This window comes from Biomphalaria glabrata, chromosome 6 (genome assembly GCF_947242115.1).
Source record: "Biomphalaria glabrata chromosome 6, xgBioGlab47.1, whole genome shotgun sequence".
Lineage (NCBI taxonomy): Eukaryota > Metazoa > Mollusca > Gastropoda > Planorbidae > Biomphalaria > Biomphalaria glabrata.
Window position 1 is genome coordinate 4,559,028 of NC_074716.1, and position 21,021 is coordinate 4,580,048.

At 38.7% G+C, this 21,021-nt stretch overlaps 1 protein-coding gene across 1 annotated transcript; it reads right to left on the reverse strand.

The window, feature by feature from the left end:
* Window positions 1-8,700: 8,700 nt before the first annotated feature.
* LOC106062329 (uncharacterized) lies at window positions 8,701-15,921 on the reverse strand. Its single transcript, XM_013220597.2, has 2 exons — window positions 15,120-15,921; window positions 8,701-10,289 (listed from the first exon to the last, which is right to left on the reverse strand). Exons 1-2 carry the CDS (start codon window positions 15,508-15,510, stop codon window positions 9,205-9,207), a joined length of 1,476 nt encoding a protein of 491 aa, XP_013076051.2. The 5' UTR covers window positions 15,511-15,921; the 3' UTR covers window positions 8,701-9,204.
* Window positions 15,922-21,021: the final 5,100 nt, after the last annotated feature.

The following is a 21,021-nucleotide window of genomic DNA, read 5'->3' on the forward strand; positions in this document are numbered from 1 at the left end:
AAATTTCTTAATCAATACCAAACAACATAATTAATTACCAATAATTATATAATTGGTTATTTTTTTCTTTGTTTTGTCAGGTACAATAAGTAATTATACAAAATTTCAACTTGATCCGAGATTGGGTGTGGGAGAAATAACTTGTACAAAAATTGTACCAGACAGACAGAGTCAGTTGATATAAGGTTTTTCATAAACGTACAAGCAACAAATAAACGGATCTGTTGTGCCTTCTAATGGCTACACATTTTTTTCTTAAACTTGTTCTCTAAATAAGAGAGTTAGAGTTGAGTGGACTCAGGAGCGCCCTTTAAATCTAAACCCTTACCTGCCCCATAGATAGCAAGGTCTGAAAGACTTTTACACAGTTAATACTCAAATATGGATGTATAAATATAATACAATGAGATTATATAAGATCGTATTATATAAGATAAGAAGATAATAAAAATGCAACGGATTTTTTGTCCTTGTAAAAAACAAAAAAAGACTATCTACGCGTTCCTATGTCAGCAGGGGGGGGGGGCAGCGAGCCCCTTAGTTTGAGACTCGCTGGTTAACTCTTCTGGTAAGTAGACTGTAAGTCCACACAAAGTCTAAGTGCCGTGACAGTGTCAAGTGTTGTGTCTTACAGAAACAGAGCAACACTTGTGACAGTGACACGGTAACGCTTGTCCCATCGACTCAGAACTTCCAACAGTACAGACCACTGGTGTCAATTGTCTACAAGTGTTACTTTCTATTCTTTTGTTTCGAAAACATCCTGATCCTATTTTTGTTTGAATTTTAAATTTAATCAAACTTATTTCTGTTTACTTTCATACCAAAAAAAAAAACCCAACCTATACGAATATAGGCCTGCTAGCATTACACACCAGCTACGAAAATGAACTAATTATGACTGATAAAATAATTGGTCGATTTTTCGATTGATTAGTGTTTTGTTACGGGAGGTGAATAATTGTGCAAAGTTTCAACTTGATCCGAGAACCGGAAGTTGGACAAATAATGAGTATAAGATTCTATCAAGACAGAGAGTCAGTGAGTTGTCACCATCTATGTTATGAGTATTTATCAGCAGTCAGTCTAGGAGATAGAAACTCCAAAATAAAAGCCACGACTATCCGTTGTTCACAGCCGTCTCAGACTTCTGTGCCACTGTGAATGACATTTAGCCTGCGCAAACCAATCACCTCTTTAAAAAAAATACTGAGCGCAGGCTGGTGGAAATTGTAAAATGCTTTACATGTTTCGGATGTTCCTTCATAGTTGAAGATAATTTACTTCCTAGTTCAAACCTCCCGCAGGACGACGGGGGATGGGAGCGGGCAGGGTTTGAACCGAGACCAAACGTTATAGAGGACCTGAACACTGACTGCAACGTCACAACATGTGGGCAGGTTAGAGTGATAGTTCGGCAAAAGGAGGTCATGTCCTCCTTTTTTTTTTGTGGTCCTGTCCTCCATTCGCAGGCATTGACCTAAAGTATACAAATGTCCGGCTTTTTCATATCAAGATGTTCTCCATCAATCGGTTTTATTCCTTCGTATCTTCTGGATTAATTGCACACAAAACTCACCGACAGACAGCAAGTCTTCTTCTTCTTCTTCTTCATCGTTCTCATTGTTATGTAGGAGTGTTCAGATGACTAGACCAATACATGAGATGAACTGCGCAGTGGTTTCCAAATCAGGGAGCTCTCCATATAGTTTTCTTTCTATTGGGGTGATTTGGGGCCAATGTCTTATACGGGCCTCTTGGTAGAGAGGGCAGTTTTGGAGGACGTGGTCGGCATTTTCTGGTGATACTCCACATGGGCAGATTTCACTGGTTCCAATTTTGAGCTTCCGGAACATGTGTTGTCGCATTCTGTTGTGTCCGGTCCTGAGTCGAAAGATTAGACGTTGGTCTTGTCGGGATAGCTTATAGTAAGCGTCATCTTTCTTGTGATCTGGATGAGAGCTCGTCTATTTCTCAATGTTTTTGACAACCTCCTTCTAAAACAGGTGTTCGATTTACAGGGATCTTCAAAAGAAACAAGTTCATCAAAATCACCAAGAACTTGTAGCGTTTATTCTGCATGTCAAGGCATAGTAATAAACTGGAAAAGGCGTTGATTTTTTGGGGTAAAATAGGGAACAATGATGTGTCTAAAAAAATGCGATACTAAATATAGTTAAGTTCTACAGCCTTTGATTTGCCGAATTGTTTCGTTAAATACAGATCCTAGATCTAGTTTTTTAATGTTTTCTTTGACTTGTTGTATTTTTGGTTACGTAGTACCAGTTGCCTAGCAACCATGGTGTCACAGTCTCAGTTGACATTGCCTGATTTAATGTTCACGTCATGTTAAGAGGTTAAAAGACACGTGGAATTCCTGAGGTAGAAAACAGGAAGTAGAATGAATAAAGTTGACTTTGAGTTCAGTCAAGTCAGTCAAGTGGTATCCTTTAGACCTTTGGTCCTGGACGGACAGTAGCGACTTAGAAAGTCAAATAGTAATTTCAGTTAGATAGTAACTTTTTGGGCAGTTGATGCCAGTGGTCTTCTTGAAACATGTATTTCTAGTAGTTAATCTGTATTATCCTGTACAGTGTTACCCGCTGAGATGCGGACGTGATTTGTAATCTAATCTGGAGAGTTTAACGTATTGAATATATTTGATACCGCTGTCATGCGGATAGGATTGTTCTTGACTTGTGTAACTGACAAGGAGTGCAGTATTACTATTATTGTTGTCAAATAAACTTTGTTTTGTCTGCTAAAACGGACTTAAGTCAATTTGTACTGTCTATGTTTATCACGTGTCAAGAGTACTCCAGAAAGCGCGAACCCAGCATTCTACGCATTCGCGACACAGTAGTAGTGACCAGTCCCTCTATAGTCACACTATATCAACGCCACGTCTCCAAACGTTGCATTTACATTTTGGTGGCCAGTTATGGTGGAGGGGTTTAATGCGACCAGCCCCATGACCAATAGAGACCCAAACTGTAAGAAATTAAATATTTCACATTCTTATATAAAGTAAAGTTCCCCTTTCAGACCTTGTGATCTATAGGGCAGATGATGTAAAGGTCATCTGATTCTGTGGCCTACGGTTGACAAGGGTGTCATGTGGCCAGCACAACGACCAACCGCCTTTACTTTTTCCCAACTATTGTCAGGTACCCATTGAAGCTGGGTGGACTCAGAGGCGCCCAAGGATCCCGAACCCGGATTCGAGCCCGGAACCCCCGGTTCAGAACCCAAGCGCTTTACCACTCAGCCACCGCTTCCTACATTCTTATATAATTTAACTTAAAACCATTGTGTATGTGTTGCTGTTTTTTTTTTTTTTTAATTGTATTTCTAGTAAAATGGCGATATAACAATTCGATGTACTATGAACTCTATTAAAGAAAGGTAACTCTGAAAATGTCACAACAGCATTTTACTGGAGGTATGCTGACGTGTTAGTACTGTTAGATTTAAATAATAATAAGTAAACAATGTAAATGTAGTCTACTTAATGAAAAATGTTTGTCTTTGTTTGATTGTTATTTCTTTATTTGATATTACTGTACCTTTATGCGTAAACTCGTTTAGATTCCCAAATTGCTGTTATAAGTAAACAGTAAATTCAACTTTGGTAATGTGGTTAACAATTAATTTGCCGTTTGTTTTCCAAATTACCTGATACCATTATATAGGTTTCCATTCACTAAAGCGCTTGAGCATGAGGGGAAAAAAATCATCGATCCTAATAAATGTGCTTTTACTCTTTCAGTCAGCACTTTGTTTGTTTGTTTTTACTTTTTTTAAATACTTGCTTTTCAGAGCATTACATGGCTCAATTTGTATTCAGTGACACTGAACTGATACGTAAAGGGTCTCATTCCTGAACACGGACCCACGCCACTGCGCGGTACCACCACAGGGGTTCCTTTAAAGAAGAAGACAATTACGTCATACGCGCATCCATGCGATACCAATCGTTTAAGTAGGCCCCAAACACTGACCTGCGACGTCACAACCTGTGGGCAGTTTAGACCAATAGCTCGTTGCCACGTCGTACAGACCTGTTGTGACGATTGGTCTCGATCACGTGATGATGTAGTCGTGCATGTCAGCATCACCGTGAATCGGCAGAGTTAGAACCGTTCAGGGCCGCCCCTTCCACGTGGGAGGCCCTAGTACCCTTGCTTTAGAGGTGGCTCTTCGGTACATTGGATCTAACAAATAAAAGGTAGAATTACAAACCACCTGGCCTTATATAGGTGGCCTACGCCATCTCCAAATAACGCCCGGATTACTTAAAATAGATGATGTTGTTTTGAACGCAGACGAGAGATTCAATCCCACCCGGCTTCACCTCTCACGCTTCGACAAGCACCAGTGACTCCGCTCTAATGTTAGGTCCTGGAATGCCATCTGAAACCCATGGGGGGAGTCGTCTCGCTTCACGGCCTGCTGGCTCTATGCTCTATTTATTGACTGACTTTGGGGGAAAGTGCAGTGTAAAGAGGAACAAGGACACCGCTTTGTATGGAACGTCATGTTTGTCTTGCATTTGTCTGCTTCTGTGTACCGGTACTTAAATCTAAAAAAAAAAAAGTATTGAGAACTGGCTGGGAAAATATATGGGAAATAAAATATGCGATTTCTAAATCCTGGAACTTTTTCAATTCGATAATACCGGTATCCCTATCTGACGGAGGATATTTCTAAGGGTTCTCCAAACTAGAAGCCCATGTTGTAAATAAGAATGCTCTAAAAGTGTCGTCTGGACGAGACGATTTCTTTTACATGTTTTAGACACTCAACCAGAAGCTCATTACCATCTACTATAAAGACAAAGGGGGAGGCGCGGTGGCTGAGTGGTAAGGCATGTGGTTTCCGAACTGTGGGCCCCGGGTTCGAATCCTGGTGCAGATTGGGATTTTTACTTTCTTCAGGCGCCGCTTTATACATATTAAATGGTTACAAGACGTGCTTTTAATATCTTGCCAACCAGCCTGCAATGAGCCGAATATGGCCGGCGCCGGAGCTAATATCCGGTGCACCCCTTATTGTTACTTAAGTCAACTTAAGTCAACTACATTTATTTGATTTCATATTAACACGATATTGTCAATTTTATAACTACAGTTCCGCATTGTCCTGTAGAGGTATTTATTCAAGTTACGGTACCGGTATTTGAAGTTTTATTAGTTAAGATACATCACGCTTACAACGGGTTAGTTGTCTACCAGCAGTTTGGTGCTACAAGTCAACGACCGGTAACAACACAGAAGACCTGATAACCAAGTCGGACATTAATGTTTATTGTAATCGTCTCACATCTTTTATCACATCATTCTTCTTTTACTTTGATTCATCATTGAATTGTCTCCCTTGGATTCGTTTCACTATGTATATAAAAAGAGAGAACGTCGTGTCCGTTTTCTGTTACTGGTGATAGTTGAGGAGGTTGTGAATGTTTTCAGTCAGCAGTACTTTCATGTCCCGTTTATTGTTCCCAAATTATCCCAAGTCAAACAAACCAAATTTCCTCATCTATTCAAATTAGACAACAGGCGCTCGATGGAGCAGAACAGGAGAATATTGCCCTATTAGTCTATGACTTAGTACCAAATTCAAACAGCAAGAGAAAGCTGTTTTAATCAAGGAATTTAAAAAAAAAAAAAAAGCAAATTATAAAAGAAAAATCCCATAACAAAAAAAAAAGAGAGCTTATCTAAAGGGGAAGAACTCCGTCCTAAATCTATCCTGATCTCTAACAAAAATGTACAAGTTATTCCCCCTGTTCGATATCAAACAAAATAATTAATTACCAATAATTAACTGACTAATTGAGTATTTTTGTTTATTGATTCGTGTTTTGTTAGGTACCCGTACAATAAATAACTGTTTAAAGTATCAACTTGATCGGAAAATATGTGAGGTGGAAATAGCGTTAACAGTTATTTAACAAATTTAGCCATATCTGTGAATACTGAAGCATTAGTTTCCCTAGTTGGTATCATAGAAAATAATAAATTACCAGTAATCAAATTACTAATCGGTTCCTTTTTTTTTTTTTTTTTCATTTATTGTCTATGCAAATGATCCGAGAATGTGTATAGGAGAAATAATGTGTACACACTTTTTTACCAAATAGACAGACAGAGTGAGTTGATTGATATAAGCTTTGAAAAAAACAAACTATGCAGGCTACATAGGCCTGAGCTATGCATAATGAATATAGCGGTATGCAAAGTGGTAGGTAGTTCTAAGATAAATCCACAGATCTGAACATTACACAAAATTGTTAGGCCTCTGTTCTCAAAGCACTGATTAATGAAGAAATAATACAGATCAAGAATTAATTGACTTCTAATTTAAGGCTAAACAGTTGCCTACAGATGTGGACCAGCTGCACGTCTATTATTACCTGAAAGGGGAGTCAATGTTGTAAAAATTGTACCGGGTATTGTTTCCGGACCTACTGGTATATGCTTGTCTTCAGTGAATTTTTAAAAAAATCTTACTGGTATAAATGTGGGAGATAAAAAAGCAACAGCACCGTACGGTGTCTTGTAAGAAAGAACTAAAAATATAAATTAAAAAAAAAAGCTCGACCTATTTAAATTTATTTACTAAGCTAAAAAAAAATACTAATAAATAATTGTTATCTATAATTTGACAATCGTTACCGCATATTACATTTAGCAATGTCATGGGGCAAGTATTGGTTGTGGTGTGTATAAGTTAACAAGGGTAGTAAATACTTCTCTTCTCCAATCTAAGTTGTCGTTCTTTGTACATTCGTTCCGTACTAACTACTAGTCTGCTGTAAAGTATGGTACAGCATTGAACCTTAATATCAAGAGCTTACTATCAGGTGAATTTTTGCTACTTAAGTTATTTTGTTCAATAAACAATGGTACCAGTCAAAACTTGCATGACTTACTTCCTGTTATTATTTCGGTATAATTAGATGGTTATTCCCTGTCCTCCTACAGGACAACTTTCAACGCCTCTGATCAAAGCTGTAAGGTGCACAGAAGACTAAGTAATTAGGACTTGGATCTTTAAATGACAGGATCTCTAAATGACAAGTTCAAAATGGTGTAGTTTGGCAACAGATGTCATTGACACAATAACAATCAGAGTGGCTCAATTGATGCAACGCAGGCTAAAACTTATTATTACTGAGGAGCAGTATAGTGTGTACTAGTATTACATCACAGCCCAAGAAATAAAAAAAAAAAAGGCTTAGAAGACTTACCACGATAGATATAAAATGCCCACCCTGCCCATATGTTTTATAGTCAAGTAAAAACTCATTTTGGGCGGGGGAAATTGAGGGCAATTTCTGGTAACAAAGATTTTGAGAACCTTTGGGGTGTCTGCCAAGATCTGAGAACCTTTGGAGTGTAAGCCAAGATCTGAGAACCTTTGGAGTGTCTGCCAAGATCTGAGAACCTTTGGAGTGTAAGCCAAGATCTGAGAACCTTTGGAGTGTCTGCCAAGATCTGAGAACCTTTGGAGTGTAAGCCAAGATCTGAGAACCTTTGGAGTGTCTGCCAAGATCTGAGAACCTTTGGAGTGTAAGCCAAGATCTGAGAACCTTTGGAGTGTCTGCCAAGATTTGAGAACCTTTGGAGTGTATGCCAAGATTTTAAGCCTTTGGAGTGTATACCAAGATTTGAGAACCTTTGAAGTATATGCCAAGATTTGAGAACCTTGGAGTGTATGCAAAGTGTTATACCATTCAATCTCTATGTTGTTTTTTTAAACTGATCAAAACACATTCCCCACTATTAAAACAAATCCAAACATATTCCCAAAGGGTCCTCTCTCCTGTCATCATCATTGTAGAACCTGCACGGTGAAGCAGTGATCTAAGCAAAACCCAACACACATTTCAACTCTGAACAAAACAAAGCCAAAATAACAAAACTAAAGGTTCTGACAATTTGAATGTATTTCTTTGTAATTAAAAAACAACAATCTTCTTAGAAGATACCAAAAAAAAAATCATTTGCTGATTTACATGGAAATAAAAAAAAAATTACAGGTATTGAGTCCACTTTCAAAAGTTTTTTTGAATGCAGACAATAATATCACAAGAATTTGATTTTCTATATTACATAATATGTACATTATTAGTTGTAACATTGATAACAAAACAGTCCTTAAGTATGGGTCAAGCATATTGAGTCAACACTATATAGTCATAGTTGAACAATACTTTAGTTTGCAAGCCAAGGTATAAGGTATACTTATGCTATGTTGTGCCTAGGGTCGCCTCTTAATGTACATGCAGCATTAAGAGGACTGCCCATTTTGAGTAGCTAGTTGATTATGGATAAGCTATAGAGAAGGGTAATAACAGAAAGTTTACAGTTGGGTATATCTGATTATTTCTGGGTTTGGATGTTACAACAATGGCTATAGTAATTGAACAAACTATTAGAGATCATACAATGGAAAACTGTGTGGTTTAAAAGACTTCTTGAAATACCAAGATTATCATTTTAAAAAAACTTAGAAATTTGTATGTTAGCCCTTACAAATCTAATGTCTTTTTTATATATGAAAAGTAACAAGCATTGAGTAACAGATAAAAGTAAAAGTAAAGATAATTGAAAATGGAAGCTCGAAAAAAAAAATAAAACCCGTGTTAAATTTAAAACCTTTTTTTTAAAGTAAGCATACATATTTTGTTTTGACACACACAAATTCAGCCTACCTTGGCTTTTACAGTAAAGAAATTTTATCAAGCTAAATTATCTTTGGGCAAGTAAACTTACCCCAGCAAAAAAAAAAAGGAAATATTTTTTTTCCTTAACATTTTGTTTTTCTATAGAACAGATAAGCCACTTGGAGAATATCTCAAATTTATCCAAGAATAAAACTCTTTACAAATAAATGTTATGTTGAAAGACAAAATAAAAAAAAAATAATAACTACAACTAAAACAGAATTATCTCCATCACAGGTTGTTTTGAAAAATTTGGCTGCTGACTAGATTTTTTTTAAATGTTTTTTTTCCCTCGGTTTGAAAGAACTTTATTAGCCTCATTGCCTGATAGGATTTTTTAAATGTATAAATGTAAATTTTTCAAAGAAATATTCAATGACCATTCGCTGTCTGGGAAATGTGTGTCATGTTTTCCAGTGAGATCAAACTATTTACATTTTAACAAGTATGTCTTGCTTTTAGTGGCAATGTTCTCAGATAAATCTGAGGTCAGAGTCTTCAATACTGTGCAAGACGGAGGCATTCTCCTCTGAGAAAAGGTTTAAAAGAGCTAACTGTGTGCTCTCTGCGGAAGACAAGTCCACTGAACTGGCAGAGGGAGAGGATGACGGTGAGGCTGTATTTGAACATGGCCAAGACCTAGAGGACACCGGAGAGTCTGGCGAACTGTAATAGTCCAGAGATGACTTGACACAAGAACTACCAACAATGTCTTCGTTGTATCCAAAGTGCTGACTATGCCTATCGGTTGACAGGAAGGAGAATTTTAAATAACCATTACAGTTTGAGGTGGCATCATTATTTTGATGGACCAGCATTTGTGGGCAAGAAGAATCCTGGACAAAGTCTTCGAGATCAACAAAAGACTCAAGGTCCAACGATGGGGCCAGGACGATCAACTGCTTTTGTTGCTCTGCAGCAGAGTTACTAACCCTTGGCTCAATTGGATCTTCCTGGAGCCAATTCAAGAGATCTCTGGTGGCATCATCCTCACTACCCTGTTGTTTTACAGCATCCTGCATTGCAACGTCCTCCACTTGACCACACAGCTGGCCAGATAGTTCTGATGCAAAGTCAAAAGACGTGTCAATTGTCAATGGCAACATCTGCTTTGGGGACATGACACTAAGAGTGCTCAGAGGGAAGCGACTCTGTTTGATGGTGACGTTGTTGTCTGATCTGGCCGGGACTGTAGTGTAGGTGTGAGATGACGCAGAGGAATACACAACCCTCGACACAGTCTCCCACTGTGAGCAGGAGGAACATTTTTTAGTTGGCACTGCCTCTGATGGCACAGGAATGTCTGGGCAAACAATGTCAGGCTTGCAAAGAGAAACATCGGGCTGCACAACTATGCTGCTGCCTGCAGGCTGAAGTCCTAGAAAACCCAAGAACTCCTCCTGGTTGAGAATGACTGCCTCATGCTGGATACTGTCACTGTCATCCCCTCCAAAGAATGGAGGCCTTGATTTATCCAGCACTGAGTCAATGAAGTCTTGAAAACTGTCCTCCATTGCTACATCTGTGCAGGGGTCAAGGTCGGTGAAGTCTAAGGAATCTGTAAATTAAATTAGAAAAAAAAAAATTAAAACGTCTGATGTGTACAAGTTTTATAAGAAAAGCTACTGAACCTGACCAACGCCTTTAATTTAAATTTAAAAAACGAACTGGTTTGGGTAGGTTTTAAACGGGTCCACTGTCTTTTTGAGGGCTCCACCCAACAAGAGGTTTTGTACAAGCTCAATCCCGGAAAGTTTAGGGGGGGGGGGAGCTTACAAAATGTTTGTATTCACTTATGAGAGGGAGGGGACTCAGTCGCGCCATGTCAATGAGGCCACTTGAATCTCTTGACAATATTAGCAGCTGGCAAAACAAAGCCACTTGATAGGGGAGACTACTCTTCACAACACCAGCAGTGATAGAAGATAACTCCTTATACAAAATGATATATATATAAATACAACTCCTCATAACAAATGATATACAAAGTCCGTTTACGACTTCGTGCATTATATTCAAGGCTGGCATACAATCGTGAGACATATTACTTCCGTATCAGCTTTCATTTACAAATATCCGAGTAGGTAAAAGCTAACCAGAAAATATTAAATATGCGTATATAGAGAATTTGTTTTAAAACAAAATTGTTTTCCTTTCCTATATAAGAGGATCAATTTTCTAAACGAATGTGCAAACCATAATTTAGTTTCATATTAATATAACTGTAAGAATCCAACAGAGCATACAACATTTAGTAAAGTGCATACTAGATGGATAAGAAGTGTCACACAGAGGCTAATGGACTCGGCTGACCTAATTCATGAATAACCAAAAGTAACCCGGAAAAAAAACAAGGAACTGTTGCTTAACAAAGGAGAGGGGAAAAAAACATTTTTTTAAAGAATGAGACGCCAAATGAAAAAGATTTTTTTTGACGACAAACTTGTGCGTGTTGTCACTACGATTTCCGGTAGAGCGATACCGTCAAGAAAATTCAAAATATGAAAACTATTAATACCATTTTTGCAGCGATGAATAATTCGTTAATAGGCGAATTAAAAGCAAAGCAAGGGTCATACAGCAAAGAAGTTCCAATTGTAAATAAGTTATATAAATAAAAATAAATGAATTCCTACTTTTATTTCCAAATAATATAGTAAACATTCATATTTTATTTGTCATTAAAAGGTGGGGATCGAACCCACGAAGCTCTAAATTGAGCTAAACGGCCATGCTACAAACTTATATAGATCTAAACGGATGAATATCTAAATGAATCGAAGATAAAAATGGCCGCCAATTTTTTTTTTATTCTATCCATAAAGTTTCCCTTTCATATCTATGGGGCAGACGATGTAAAGGTCATCAGTGTCTGTGGCCCACGTGTAAACGAAGGTGTCTTTTCCACAACTAAAGCCAGGTACCCATTTTAGACCTAGGTGGACTCAAGATCCCGAAATTAAAAATCCCAGACTTCACCATGATGCGAACCCTCGGATCGGAAGCCAAGCGCTTTACCTATCAGCCACCATACTAAGAAAAAATAATGTAAAGAAAAAATGTGCGTTTTTTTTTCTACCTTTGACTTAAGTATGAGAAAATAGTACGATAAAAATTCATGCCGTCTTCTGTGCCATTCGGATGTCTTTCATCATAAACAATGTTTCGCACCACGCACCAGCAACACACAAATAGTTAAGAAAACGGGTCAAGGATGGAACTCGCACATTACACAAACTCCCATCGAGCACGTATTCATAACAACGAGAGATGGAATGAAGAAAATAAAATAATTTTAAGATTTCAGACGACGAGAGAATAAAGAACAATGGGTTTAGATAACAAAAGGGGCTGAGTGAACAATAGAGAAAGGTGAGAGAGCTAATAACAATAGAGATTAAAGATAAGGGGAGAGAATGAACAATAGGAAAGACGATAAAGCAGGGGAGATAATGGACAAGTAAGACTAACGGGACAGAACGAATAGAAAACAGGAAATGTTTAATTTTGTAATGATAAAGCAAGGTAGACCAAAAAAAATATTCACTTAGTGCCACACCGAAACTATATCTATACATTTCTCATTCCACTTACGGGTCAAGTTACTCTATTAGAAGGAATTGAAACACAAGGCAGCAATAGTGAAACATGACTTAGGCACTGGCCTACATAATTACAGGCACTGGCCTACATAAAAACAATGTACACAACCTTCATTAGTCATGGCTACACGATCGATGTGCACGGGGAAAAAAATGAACCCATGAAAGTGTCAACATTTGGAACCTATGGAAGTGTCAAACATTTACAAGTATCTGTACAAAGCGAGCACGCTGTCCTACTCTTATTATAACACTTAAATACTTTATATTAACATCTGGAACCCATTGCCCAAAGCGACGCCACTGGATAAAAATAATTTCGACATGTGTTATGAAATAGACCCCTGAAACTGCCCAGCTATCAATCACGTGACACAATTTATCCGACGCGTTTTCATCTGCATTGAAATAGAAGCGCGCTGGCATACACACATAAACACGTAACTACGCTATAGCCTCGAGAGTAGATCGATTTAAACTGTTTTAAAAAGCCGATTAACTTTTAAAAGAAATAAAAAAATCGTATTATTCTATTCAGTGTCGGTACGGTGTAAAGTGCGCAGGCGAGCTTCATAATACAAGGGTAGTAATTTCAAATGTAAAAAAAAAAAAAGACGAAATTATTTTTTTTTTAAATCGATAGGGTTAAAAATAGCTCAAAGGAAGTGTTAGCAGCCGAAAAAAACGAGACTGTTTATACAAGCAAACCCAACAATTATACATATATTTTAAACTTTTGCAAATTACCATATGATCAAAAGAATAATTATAAATTTATCAAAGTTTCACGCCTGCTGCTAATTGATTGCCTCGGCGCGTGTATCCCATGATGCTATGCTTGCATCATCATTTCCTCGTGGTTTCCAAACAAAACGAGCCACTCTCCGAGTAACACGTGGAAAGCAGCGCGCCACCCCCACCCCCTCCACATCTCAGGACGTGACCTCTGACGTAATCAGTATAGATCGGGTCAACATACAATCTGTCTGACCTCGTGTCGACCGCTGTATAACTTTGGAATGATAAGACACTACCTAGGCACGCATGTTACGCAGTTTTATCTCGCGAGCTAGTGGGCGGCTCCAAACAAAGAGTACAATCATCGATACGTTAAATGCCATGGTTTCTAAAAGAGGGAGCCTGCCTTCGAGGGCATAAAATACCTCGAACATTTTCTACGGTAACCTTTATAGTATAAAGCAGTAGGTAAAGATTATGTCCAGATGTGAAACTGCGCAAGAGCCATTTAGTTAGATGTACCTAGTACGTGTTTTTATAGCTGAATTGAACTCAAGATTCCCATTTGAATTGTGTCCTAATGATATCACTATATAAAAATATAATAGTTATAAAGGACTCCCTTGGATAGAAAAGTATTTGAAATTATGCGAAAGTAAAAATAATTATACCGGCCACACGTCACACAACTATTAGTCATGGAAAATAGGTGAGTTGAACCATTGAACTTGACGCAAACCAAAGCCCTTTTTTTTTACCTCTGAAGTACTCGCGTATCGGATTAGACTAAAATGATTAAGTGGCGAGACAATAACTAATCATGACCGGAAGTAGGCGTTGAAAACAATGTGTAACTGATAATACAGTATTGGGGTTAAGTTATTTGGAATTTGTTTTAATTTATATCTAATGCAGAGTGCAATGAAATTGGCATGGTATGGCCATATAATACAGTCGCTAACTAAAGAGACGATGTTGCGTGCTTTTGATCTTGTGAGATCTGTGAATATTTCGGTATACATCAACATGAATAAAAGCAGCCGATCCGGTATATTCTACATTAAGATAACGTCGGGGCGTAGGCCTATCATACAAGTATTACAAGTTCACTGAATTGTTGTGTCTAACGCTTGAGGATGACATGGAGGCTATATGCACGGCGAAATACCTTTACCTGTCTGTGATATCAGCGACAAACCACATACTTGAGGATAAAATAAACAACATTTCACTCATTCATATTTAAATTCCCCGTACAACTGCAACAATAAATCATAACTTGTCCGGCGCGATAACCCTGTCAGGTGAACGCCCCTCGGCTAATATGCACTTTACGTCTGGTGTTTAACTGGAACACTAACCAGATAGAGACTTCATCTGGATTGGATCGAGCGTTTATCTATAATCTATTCTAGACAGTCCACGAGGGCAAACAATTTTTTTTTATCTTGACTAATTCGATTAACCACGAGGCTGTGAACGACTAAAGCGTAGAGCAAATAGATTTTTGTAACCACTTTCAAACGAAACAAGTAAGCTATTTTAACTACAGAGAAAAAATAAAAATATTTTTTTTAAATTGCGCTATTTAGAACTATTTCTACACATAGTTGTCACGGTGACAGTTGCAAAAAAAAAAATAAAAAAATAAGCCCCCTAACTAAATCAATATGTCAAATAAAATTGTTGAAGTTGTGCATTATCACCGTTTAATATCTAAATTTATTATTAGTAAGTATTTATAAGGAAGATGGTTTCTGTTGTGATTATAGTTATACCCTTGTGGCATATTAAAACAGAAATAAGCCGGCATTAGACTACATACTGTATCTAAAACCTAAGCATAGAGCTTGAGCTAGTGAATTTTAGGTCCGCAATCTCCTGGCATTATTGCTCAATTAGATCTACTAATTATCTAATACGCTTTAAATTAATTAATTAAAGGATTAAACGTTTTGGGAGATAGAGACAGAAAGCCAGAGAGAAAGGAAGAGAGAGATAGAGAGAGAGAAGATACAGTGGTAATTTAATGATACATTCGTACTAACCAAGTTCTTGTAAAAAGTCTGTGTCTGCTACAATTTCGTTGCTGAAGTCTGCTGCACTGCTCAACATGGCATCCCCGCTGCTCGAGCCGTTATCCAAGCTCGACTCGGCCTCGTCCTCCGAGCACTCCTCCTTGACGTCCGCGACACCTCTGCGCAGCCCTCCCGAGGGCTTGCTGGTGTAATCGTGGTCGGAGAGAATGGACAGGATGTCCGTCTCCACCCTGGACGACGACAGCGGGCTGGACAACGTGGCTTTTATCGCCGGCGGCGACATCAACGGCTGTAACGAAGGTTTGGGGGCTATTGAGAAAGGTGAGTGGTAGTAGCAGGGGCCGAACGCACTCAGCGTATCCATGTGGTCGAAGAAAGAGTTGACACCAGGAGGGGCCATCGTGCCCTAATCTTAGAGTGGTATGTTAAATCAGGTAGATCTTTCTTCCCTGGTAGATTACTATAAATATAATCCAGATAAGAGTCTTTATTGTAATCTCAGGAACTCATGTGTGAATTTATACTATTAAACTCATATTTTACGACCTATGTGTGTAGGTCTGTTCTTGTATCCAATAAGATATATTCCAATGAATTTAATTGCCACGAATTTCTACACAATAATCCAGTAGTAGATCTTGTTGGCCTGTGTCCGGTCCCAAGGAAGTGATATTCACAATAGCAGCATTAAATAGTAATCTCAGACTAGCAGTGGAGTAAAACAGAATACACGATCAAGTCTTGTTGGGTCCGTTTTGGCTAGTCCACGCATTTATATTGCGCGGTTAATTCACTCGCTGCTCTACGCCAAGGTGATCTCTGAGCGGGGAAAAGGGAGAGGGACGGATCTCTCCCCCCCCACCTCTCTGTCAACCCCCCCCCCTCCTCAGTGCGTTGCTCCTCCCCCTTTTCTGTTTGCCCTTGTTGCGGTTTCGTTTGGCACGCCGACGTAGAAGTCTGGCGAGGGGCCAAGTGTCACCGCGCTATTAATAGACCGCGTGGAGATCCCATTATTATGTTGTGGAAGAAACGTGGAGATTATGACGCAGATACTTTTTCACCACACACGCGCACACAAACACGTTCCATGGTCCGTTTTGTTAAGTAGGCCAGAGATAAAAGGGGAGGGGGGGGGGGGAAGACGTTGATACATTTCGCATACAAATGTCGTTTTTTTTTTTTGTTTATTTCAAGTTGAATAATGTACAATCCGCGTTACCTGTCCCACAAATTATACAGAGGGTAGGGCCCATAAAAAAGGGGTGGGGACAAAAATTTCAAAAAAAAAAAAAAAAAAAGGAAAGATTACTCCGTTTCAAAGGTCGATTGTTTGAAGGGATTTCCACGCTGCAGTGCCACGTCGATCGATGAATGACTAATGTCTTTATAGAAGACTCGCTATCTGTATTTTATTGTACGCAATGTTATTGAATTTCTTTTGACAGGTATGGGCGATCCTGTTCCACTAGTTTTCAAGATTCCAATAAGCTAATTTTTTTTTTTAAACTCAAGATAAATAAAATGAGTGCGCCATTTAATAAATGGTAAACCTTTCCCAAACACACAGACTCATTCATTAACTTTGTTTGTAGTTTGTATGTTCCTTCAGTACGCCCTTATTTTATTTATATTATGGCGTTTGTTATTAATAAAAGTATAATGCGTTTTGGTTAAAGCACTCCCCCCCCCCCCCCCACACACACCTTTTATACTGCACATTGTAAATAGATTATATAAGCACCCCCAAATACTGCAACACTTTAGTTCGAAGCCGGATTAAGAAAACATACATCACGTGGTAGCGTGGTCCAATAGAAATCGCGCAAAATACCCGCCCTTTTAGAACCACGTGAGCCCGACGACGTGGCCGCAGAGCAGACGAACATTATAGAAGGCAATGTCAAGGATGTTTTGACCAGGAAACACGAGGACGAAAGAATGCAGTCATTTGTGTGTGTGTGTGTGTGACAGTGTGTGTGTGTTTATTCTTAATGTCGGTTCAGACAGGATATTTAGGAAAGACGATAGCCAAAAATCTAATCAGAGGTGTCTCCTAGCTAATACTGGCGACTAGACATTGTATCATATTAAGGTTAGAACGGGGGGGGGCGATAGAATATCAAATCACCACTAACTTATTGTTGCCGGAAGGCTTAGATAAAACTTCGATAGATTTATCCTAGTCAATTAACACTCTAAAATGCATGACGCGTAGGACGTAATCATCTTCTTTTTGAAGTAACGTCTGTATTATATAAGATAAGATAAGAAGATAAAAACCTTTTGAATCAAATAAATTTAACTTGTAACCAAGGTACAGAATCTTCAAATAATTTTACTGCTATCAAAAAATACAATTCCAACCATAAGATAATATCAGATTTTAATTCTTAACTTTCAATTCATGCCAATATATTTCACACCACCAGGCACAATACATGTATAATGGGACTAATTCACTAATCGTAAACAAGCAACATTTAGCGACGTGATACTCTATCTCTTCAATACAAATTACGATCTAATTTTTAATACACAATGGCTATCACGTGACCGTTTTTTTTTTGTTTTATCAATATTATCACGTGACTAAATGTTTGTTTACGATTGGTGAATGAGGTCCATTAATTTCTCCACGTGTTCCTTTCATTATCTTCCTGTCTCCAAGCCACGCCCCTACAATTTAAAGAAAATTGATTACATATTTTCATATCCTATTTTACTTGTCGTCTGCTAAATAAAACATGGAAACAAAGAGATGTGAAAAGATGAACTTAAAACATTGTAGGGGTGTTGTTGAGGGTCGTTGACCCGTAGCACCATACTGCTGGTAGACAATTAAACCGGCGTAAAATAAAACTTGAAATAATTTGAGTAACTTTTTGTGAACAATACTGAATAGAACCTTTATTCTAATATAGACAAAATAAAGATGATATGAGATAAAATAAATGTACAAGACTTGAGTGAAAATATGTTTTAACAAAATCTAACTCACTACAATAACACAACCTTTCAGTCTCACGTTCTGGAGTCGTCTGTCTTAACTAAGACCTATGACGACTATTCCACCTATCTTGCATCATTCAGAATCTATCGCTAATATCTCCCCACCGTCACCATAGAAACACACACCACACCCACACACTCCATAGCAAGGGAGTAGCTTTTTTTAATATATATTTTTGAAAGAAGAGGGCTGAGCAGGGGTTATAAACACAATAGAAGTGGCTTGATTTTTCAGCCTCCAATTGATTATAATTAGAAGGCATGCCAGTTTAAAAAGGGTGTATAAATGCCAACCGCCCTATTATTATTGTGGCTATCACCAGGTTGGAGTGGTCATTAGGGGCAAGGTGGCTGGTCAACAATGGCTTGAATTAACGGTTTTTTAAATTCGAATTGGAAAGAAATGTGTGGGAAAGGGGAGGGCCAGTACATTGATCAATATCACGGTTGGGGCGGGGGGGGGGGGGGGTGAGGGATAATAGTGGTCAAAGAGTTCGATCAATAGTACCGGTACACAGCTAGCCTTAGGCCTGCCCATTGTCAATGCTAGTTTTCATCTTCGCCTTACCCTTACCGCACAGCCTTTTATGGCCGTGTCCAATCTGTCCTCTCTTCTGGTGACGTCTGCGTTGAATGCGATGACGTCATTGTTAGAAACAACACCGAGGGGGGCTGGAGTATGCCAGACAATAAGAGCAGCCTGCCCACATGAGTATAATCCTAAACCCCCCCCCCCCCCAAACTGAGACACAAATCCGATGAATTTTAAAGAGGAAGGGGATGTCACTCGGGTATGGGAGCGGCAAATTGTTGTCAAACTTTCTAAATTGGTCCAACTCTTTTTTTTGGTCAACATCATCTCCCTTTGTTGGCCTGGGCGGGTGACAGCGTGAATGCACTGAAATCAATCCGCGATAATAAAAATAAAAAAAATAAAAAGAATGCGAGCAACAAAAACGGCACTATTCTCCAAGAATTCGCGCACCCATCCACACAAACAGTGTTTGTGTTTTTGTTTGTTTTGCTTTTTTGAATTCTTTCCACCCCCCTACTGCGTCCAATCCCTTATCCCCCAAGCAAGTCTAATGACGCCATCAGGTGAGTCGGCGTTACGTTTATTTAAAGAACAAGGCACGCTCACAAAAACATGTGTCGCCATTCAAAGTCAAACGTACGCCACTACGGATGTTGTGAAAACGGTTTAAAAAAACAAAAACAATTAATTCCCGCAGTAGCTTAACGAAACAATGAAAACGAAATCGATAGACTCTACAAAAAGGACAACGCTTTTGTGTTTCTCTCTCGCACCTTGCTTTGCGGCGATAAAGGTTTGGGACAAGGTGAAGAGGGTGTTAGGGGGTGTAAGACAAAGCTTTACATCTCCACACATGGCCGTCATTAGCGAGACCACAGGGGACGTCAAACTCTTTCATTACTTTCATGAACACATGCGGTTCATGGATTCGCGGTTGACTTTCCACCAAACTCTGGTGACCACAAACAGGGCCGGACAGACGCGTAGCTAGCCATGTGCAGTTGTTTCGGGCCGCAAGGGGCATCAAGTGATGTGGGGCATCACAGTTTCCCCAAATTGTATTAAATTCCTATTCCCCTGAGGCTCTGCGCTTATTAATAAAAACTACACATTTTACATACATGAACAAACATACGCATATATGCTTGCGAGTCGTGGACGCTGACTGCAGAGCTAGAGAGGAGGATCCTAGCAATGGAATTGAGATGCTACAGAAGAATCCTAGGCATCATTTTCAAAGACCGCATCACAAACCAAGAGATTAGAGACAGGATTATTGCAGCGATCGGACCCCATGATGACCTCCTAAATATTGTAAAGAAACGCAAGCTTAAAATATATGGCCACATTACAAAATCCACGGGGCTCGCAAAGACCTTCCTTCAGGGAACAGTACCAGGAAAAAGAAGAAGAGGCAGACAGAGAAAGCGATGGGAGGACAGCATTAAAAAAATGAACGGGCCTACCATTTATATAGGTTTTAAACAAGGCAAAAGACAGGGACGAATGGTGAAAGATGGTCAACAAATCTTGCTTGGTGCCCCAACGGTCCAACAGACTAAGGGATAGGTAAAGGAACAAACACAAACTACTTTATATAGAATGTAAACTAAAAATGTTGCCTGTTTACTTTGCTGCTTCGTTTATCTCCTATATTCAAATAAAAAAGGGGGGAAAGAATCTGTATTGGCACACAAGAAAGAGATTTGGATAAAAATCTATCCCTCCTTGGACAGGATTGTTTTAAAAAATTTTTACTCGATTTGAGTAACTTTATAGTGTGGCAGATAGATATGAATTTTTTCGCCTTCCCAACTATTGAAGCCTCAGTTCCAAATCAATTTCGATAGTGCTCCTAGCAATATTAAAAAAAAAAAAAATCTCGGGAGCGCAAGAGACTTCCAACGGTTTGTCGCAGTTTCTCCAGAAGCCTCCCAACTTCCTAAACAAGAATCTGTTGGGCTATTGCGTTGTATACACAAAAATATTTGTTAGGTGATTCAGAGTGTCGTCATCGTGATTTGCATATTTCTGACTATTGTGATAAGTGTGGTAACACGCGGGCATGTTGTTCCAAAGTAAAGTTGATCAAGAATTTAACAAATATAAAAATTTTTACTACTCAGTAATTTGGCAAATTTGTCCATTGGCCAAGATCTGTAGGAAAAAATGATTTCGATAAAATTATCAATAGTTTGGCAGCAAGTAAGCAAGTGCGATTCATTTGTATTCTCTTTTAGTAAATTGTTTTGTATGCAAATCAACAAAAACGTCTTTTCGCAGTTTTATTATTTTTTTTTTTTTTTGGGTTGGGGGGTCATCAAGAGGAGTTGCCGCACATTGCATCAAATACCCTAGCTACGCCAC

Bases quoted from the DNA above. Each gene is read 5' to 3' on its own strand.
- LOC106062329 (XM_013220597.2), bottom strand. From the start codon at position 15,510: ATGGCCCCTCCTGGTGTCAACTCTTTCTTCGACCACATGGATACGCTG. The intron at 10,290-15,119 runs GTTAGTACGAAT...TTTAATTTACAG, and splicing joins AGACTTTTTACAAGAACTTG to ATTCCTTAGACTTCACCGAC.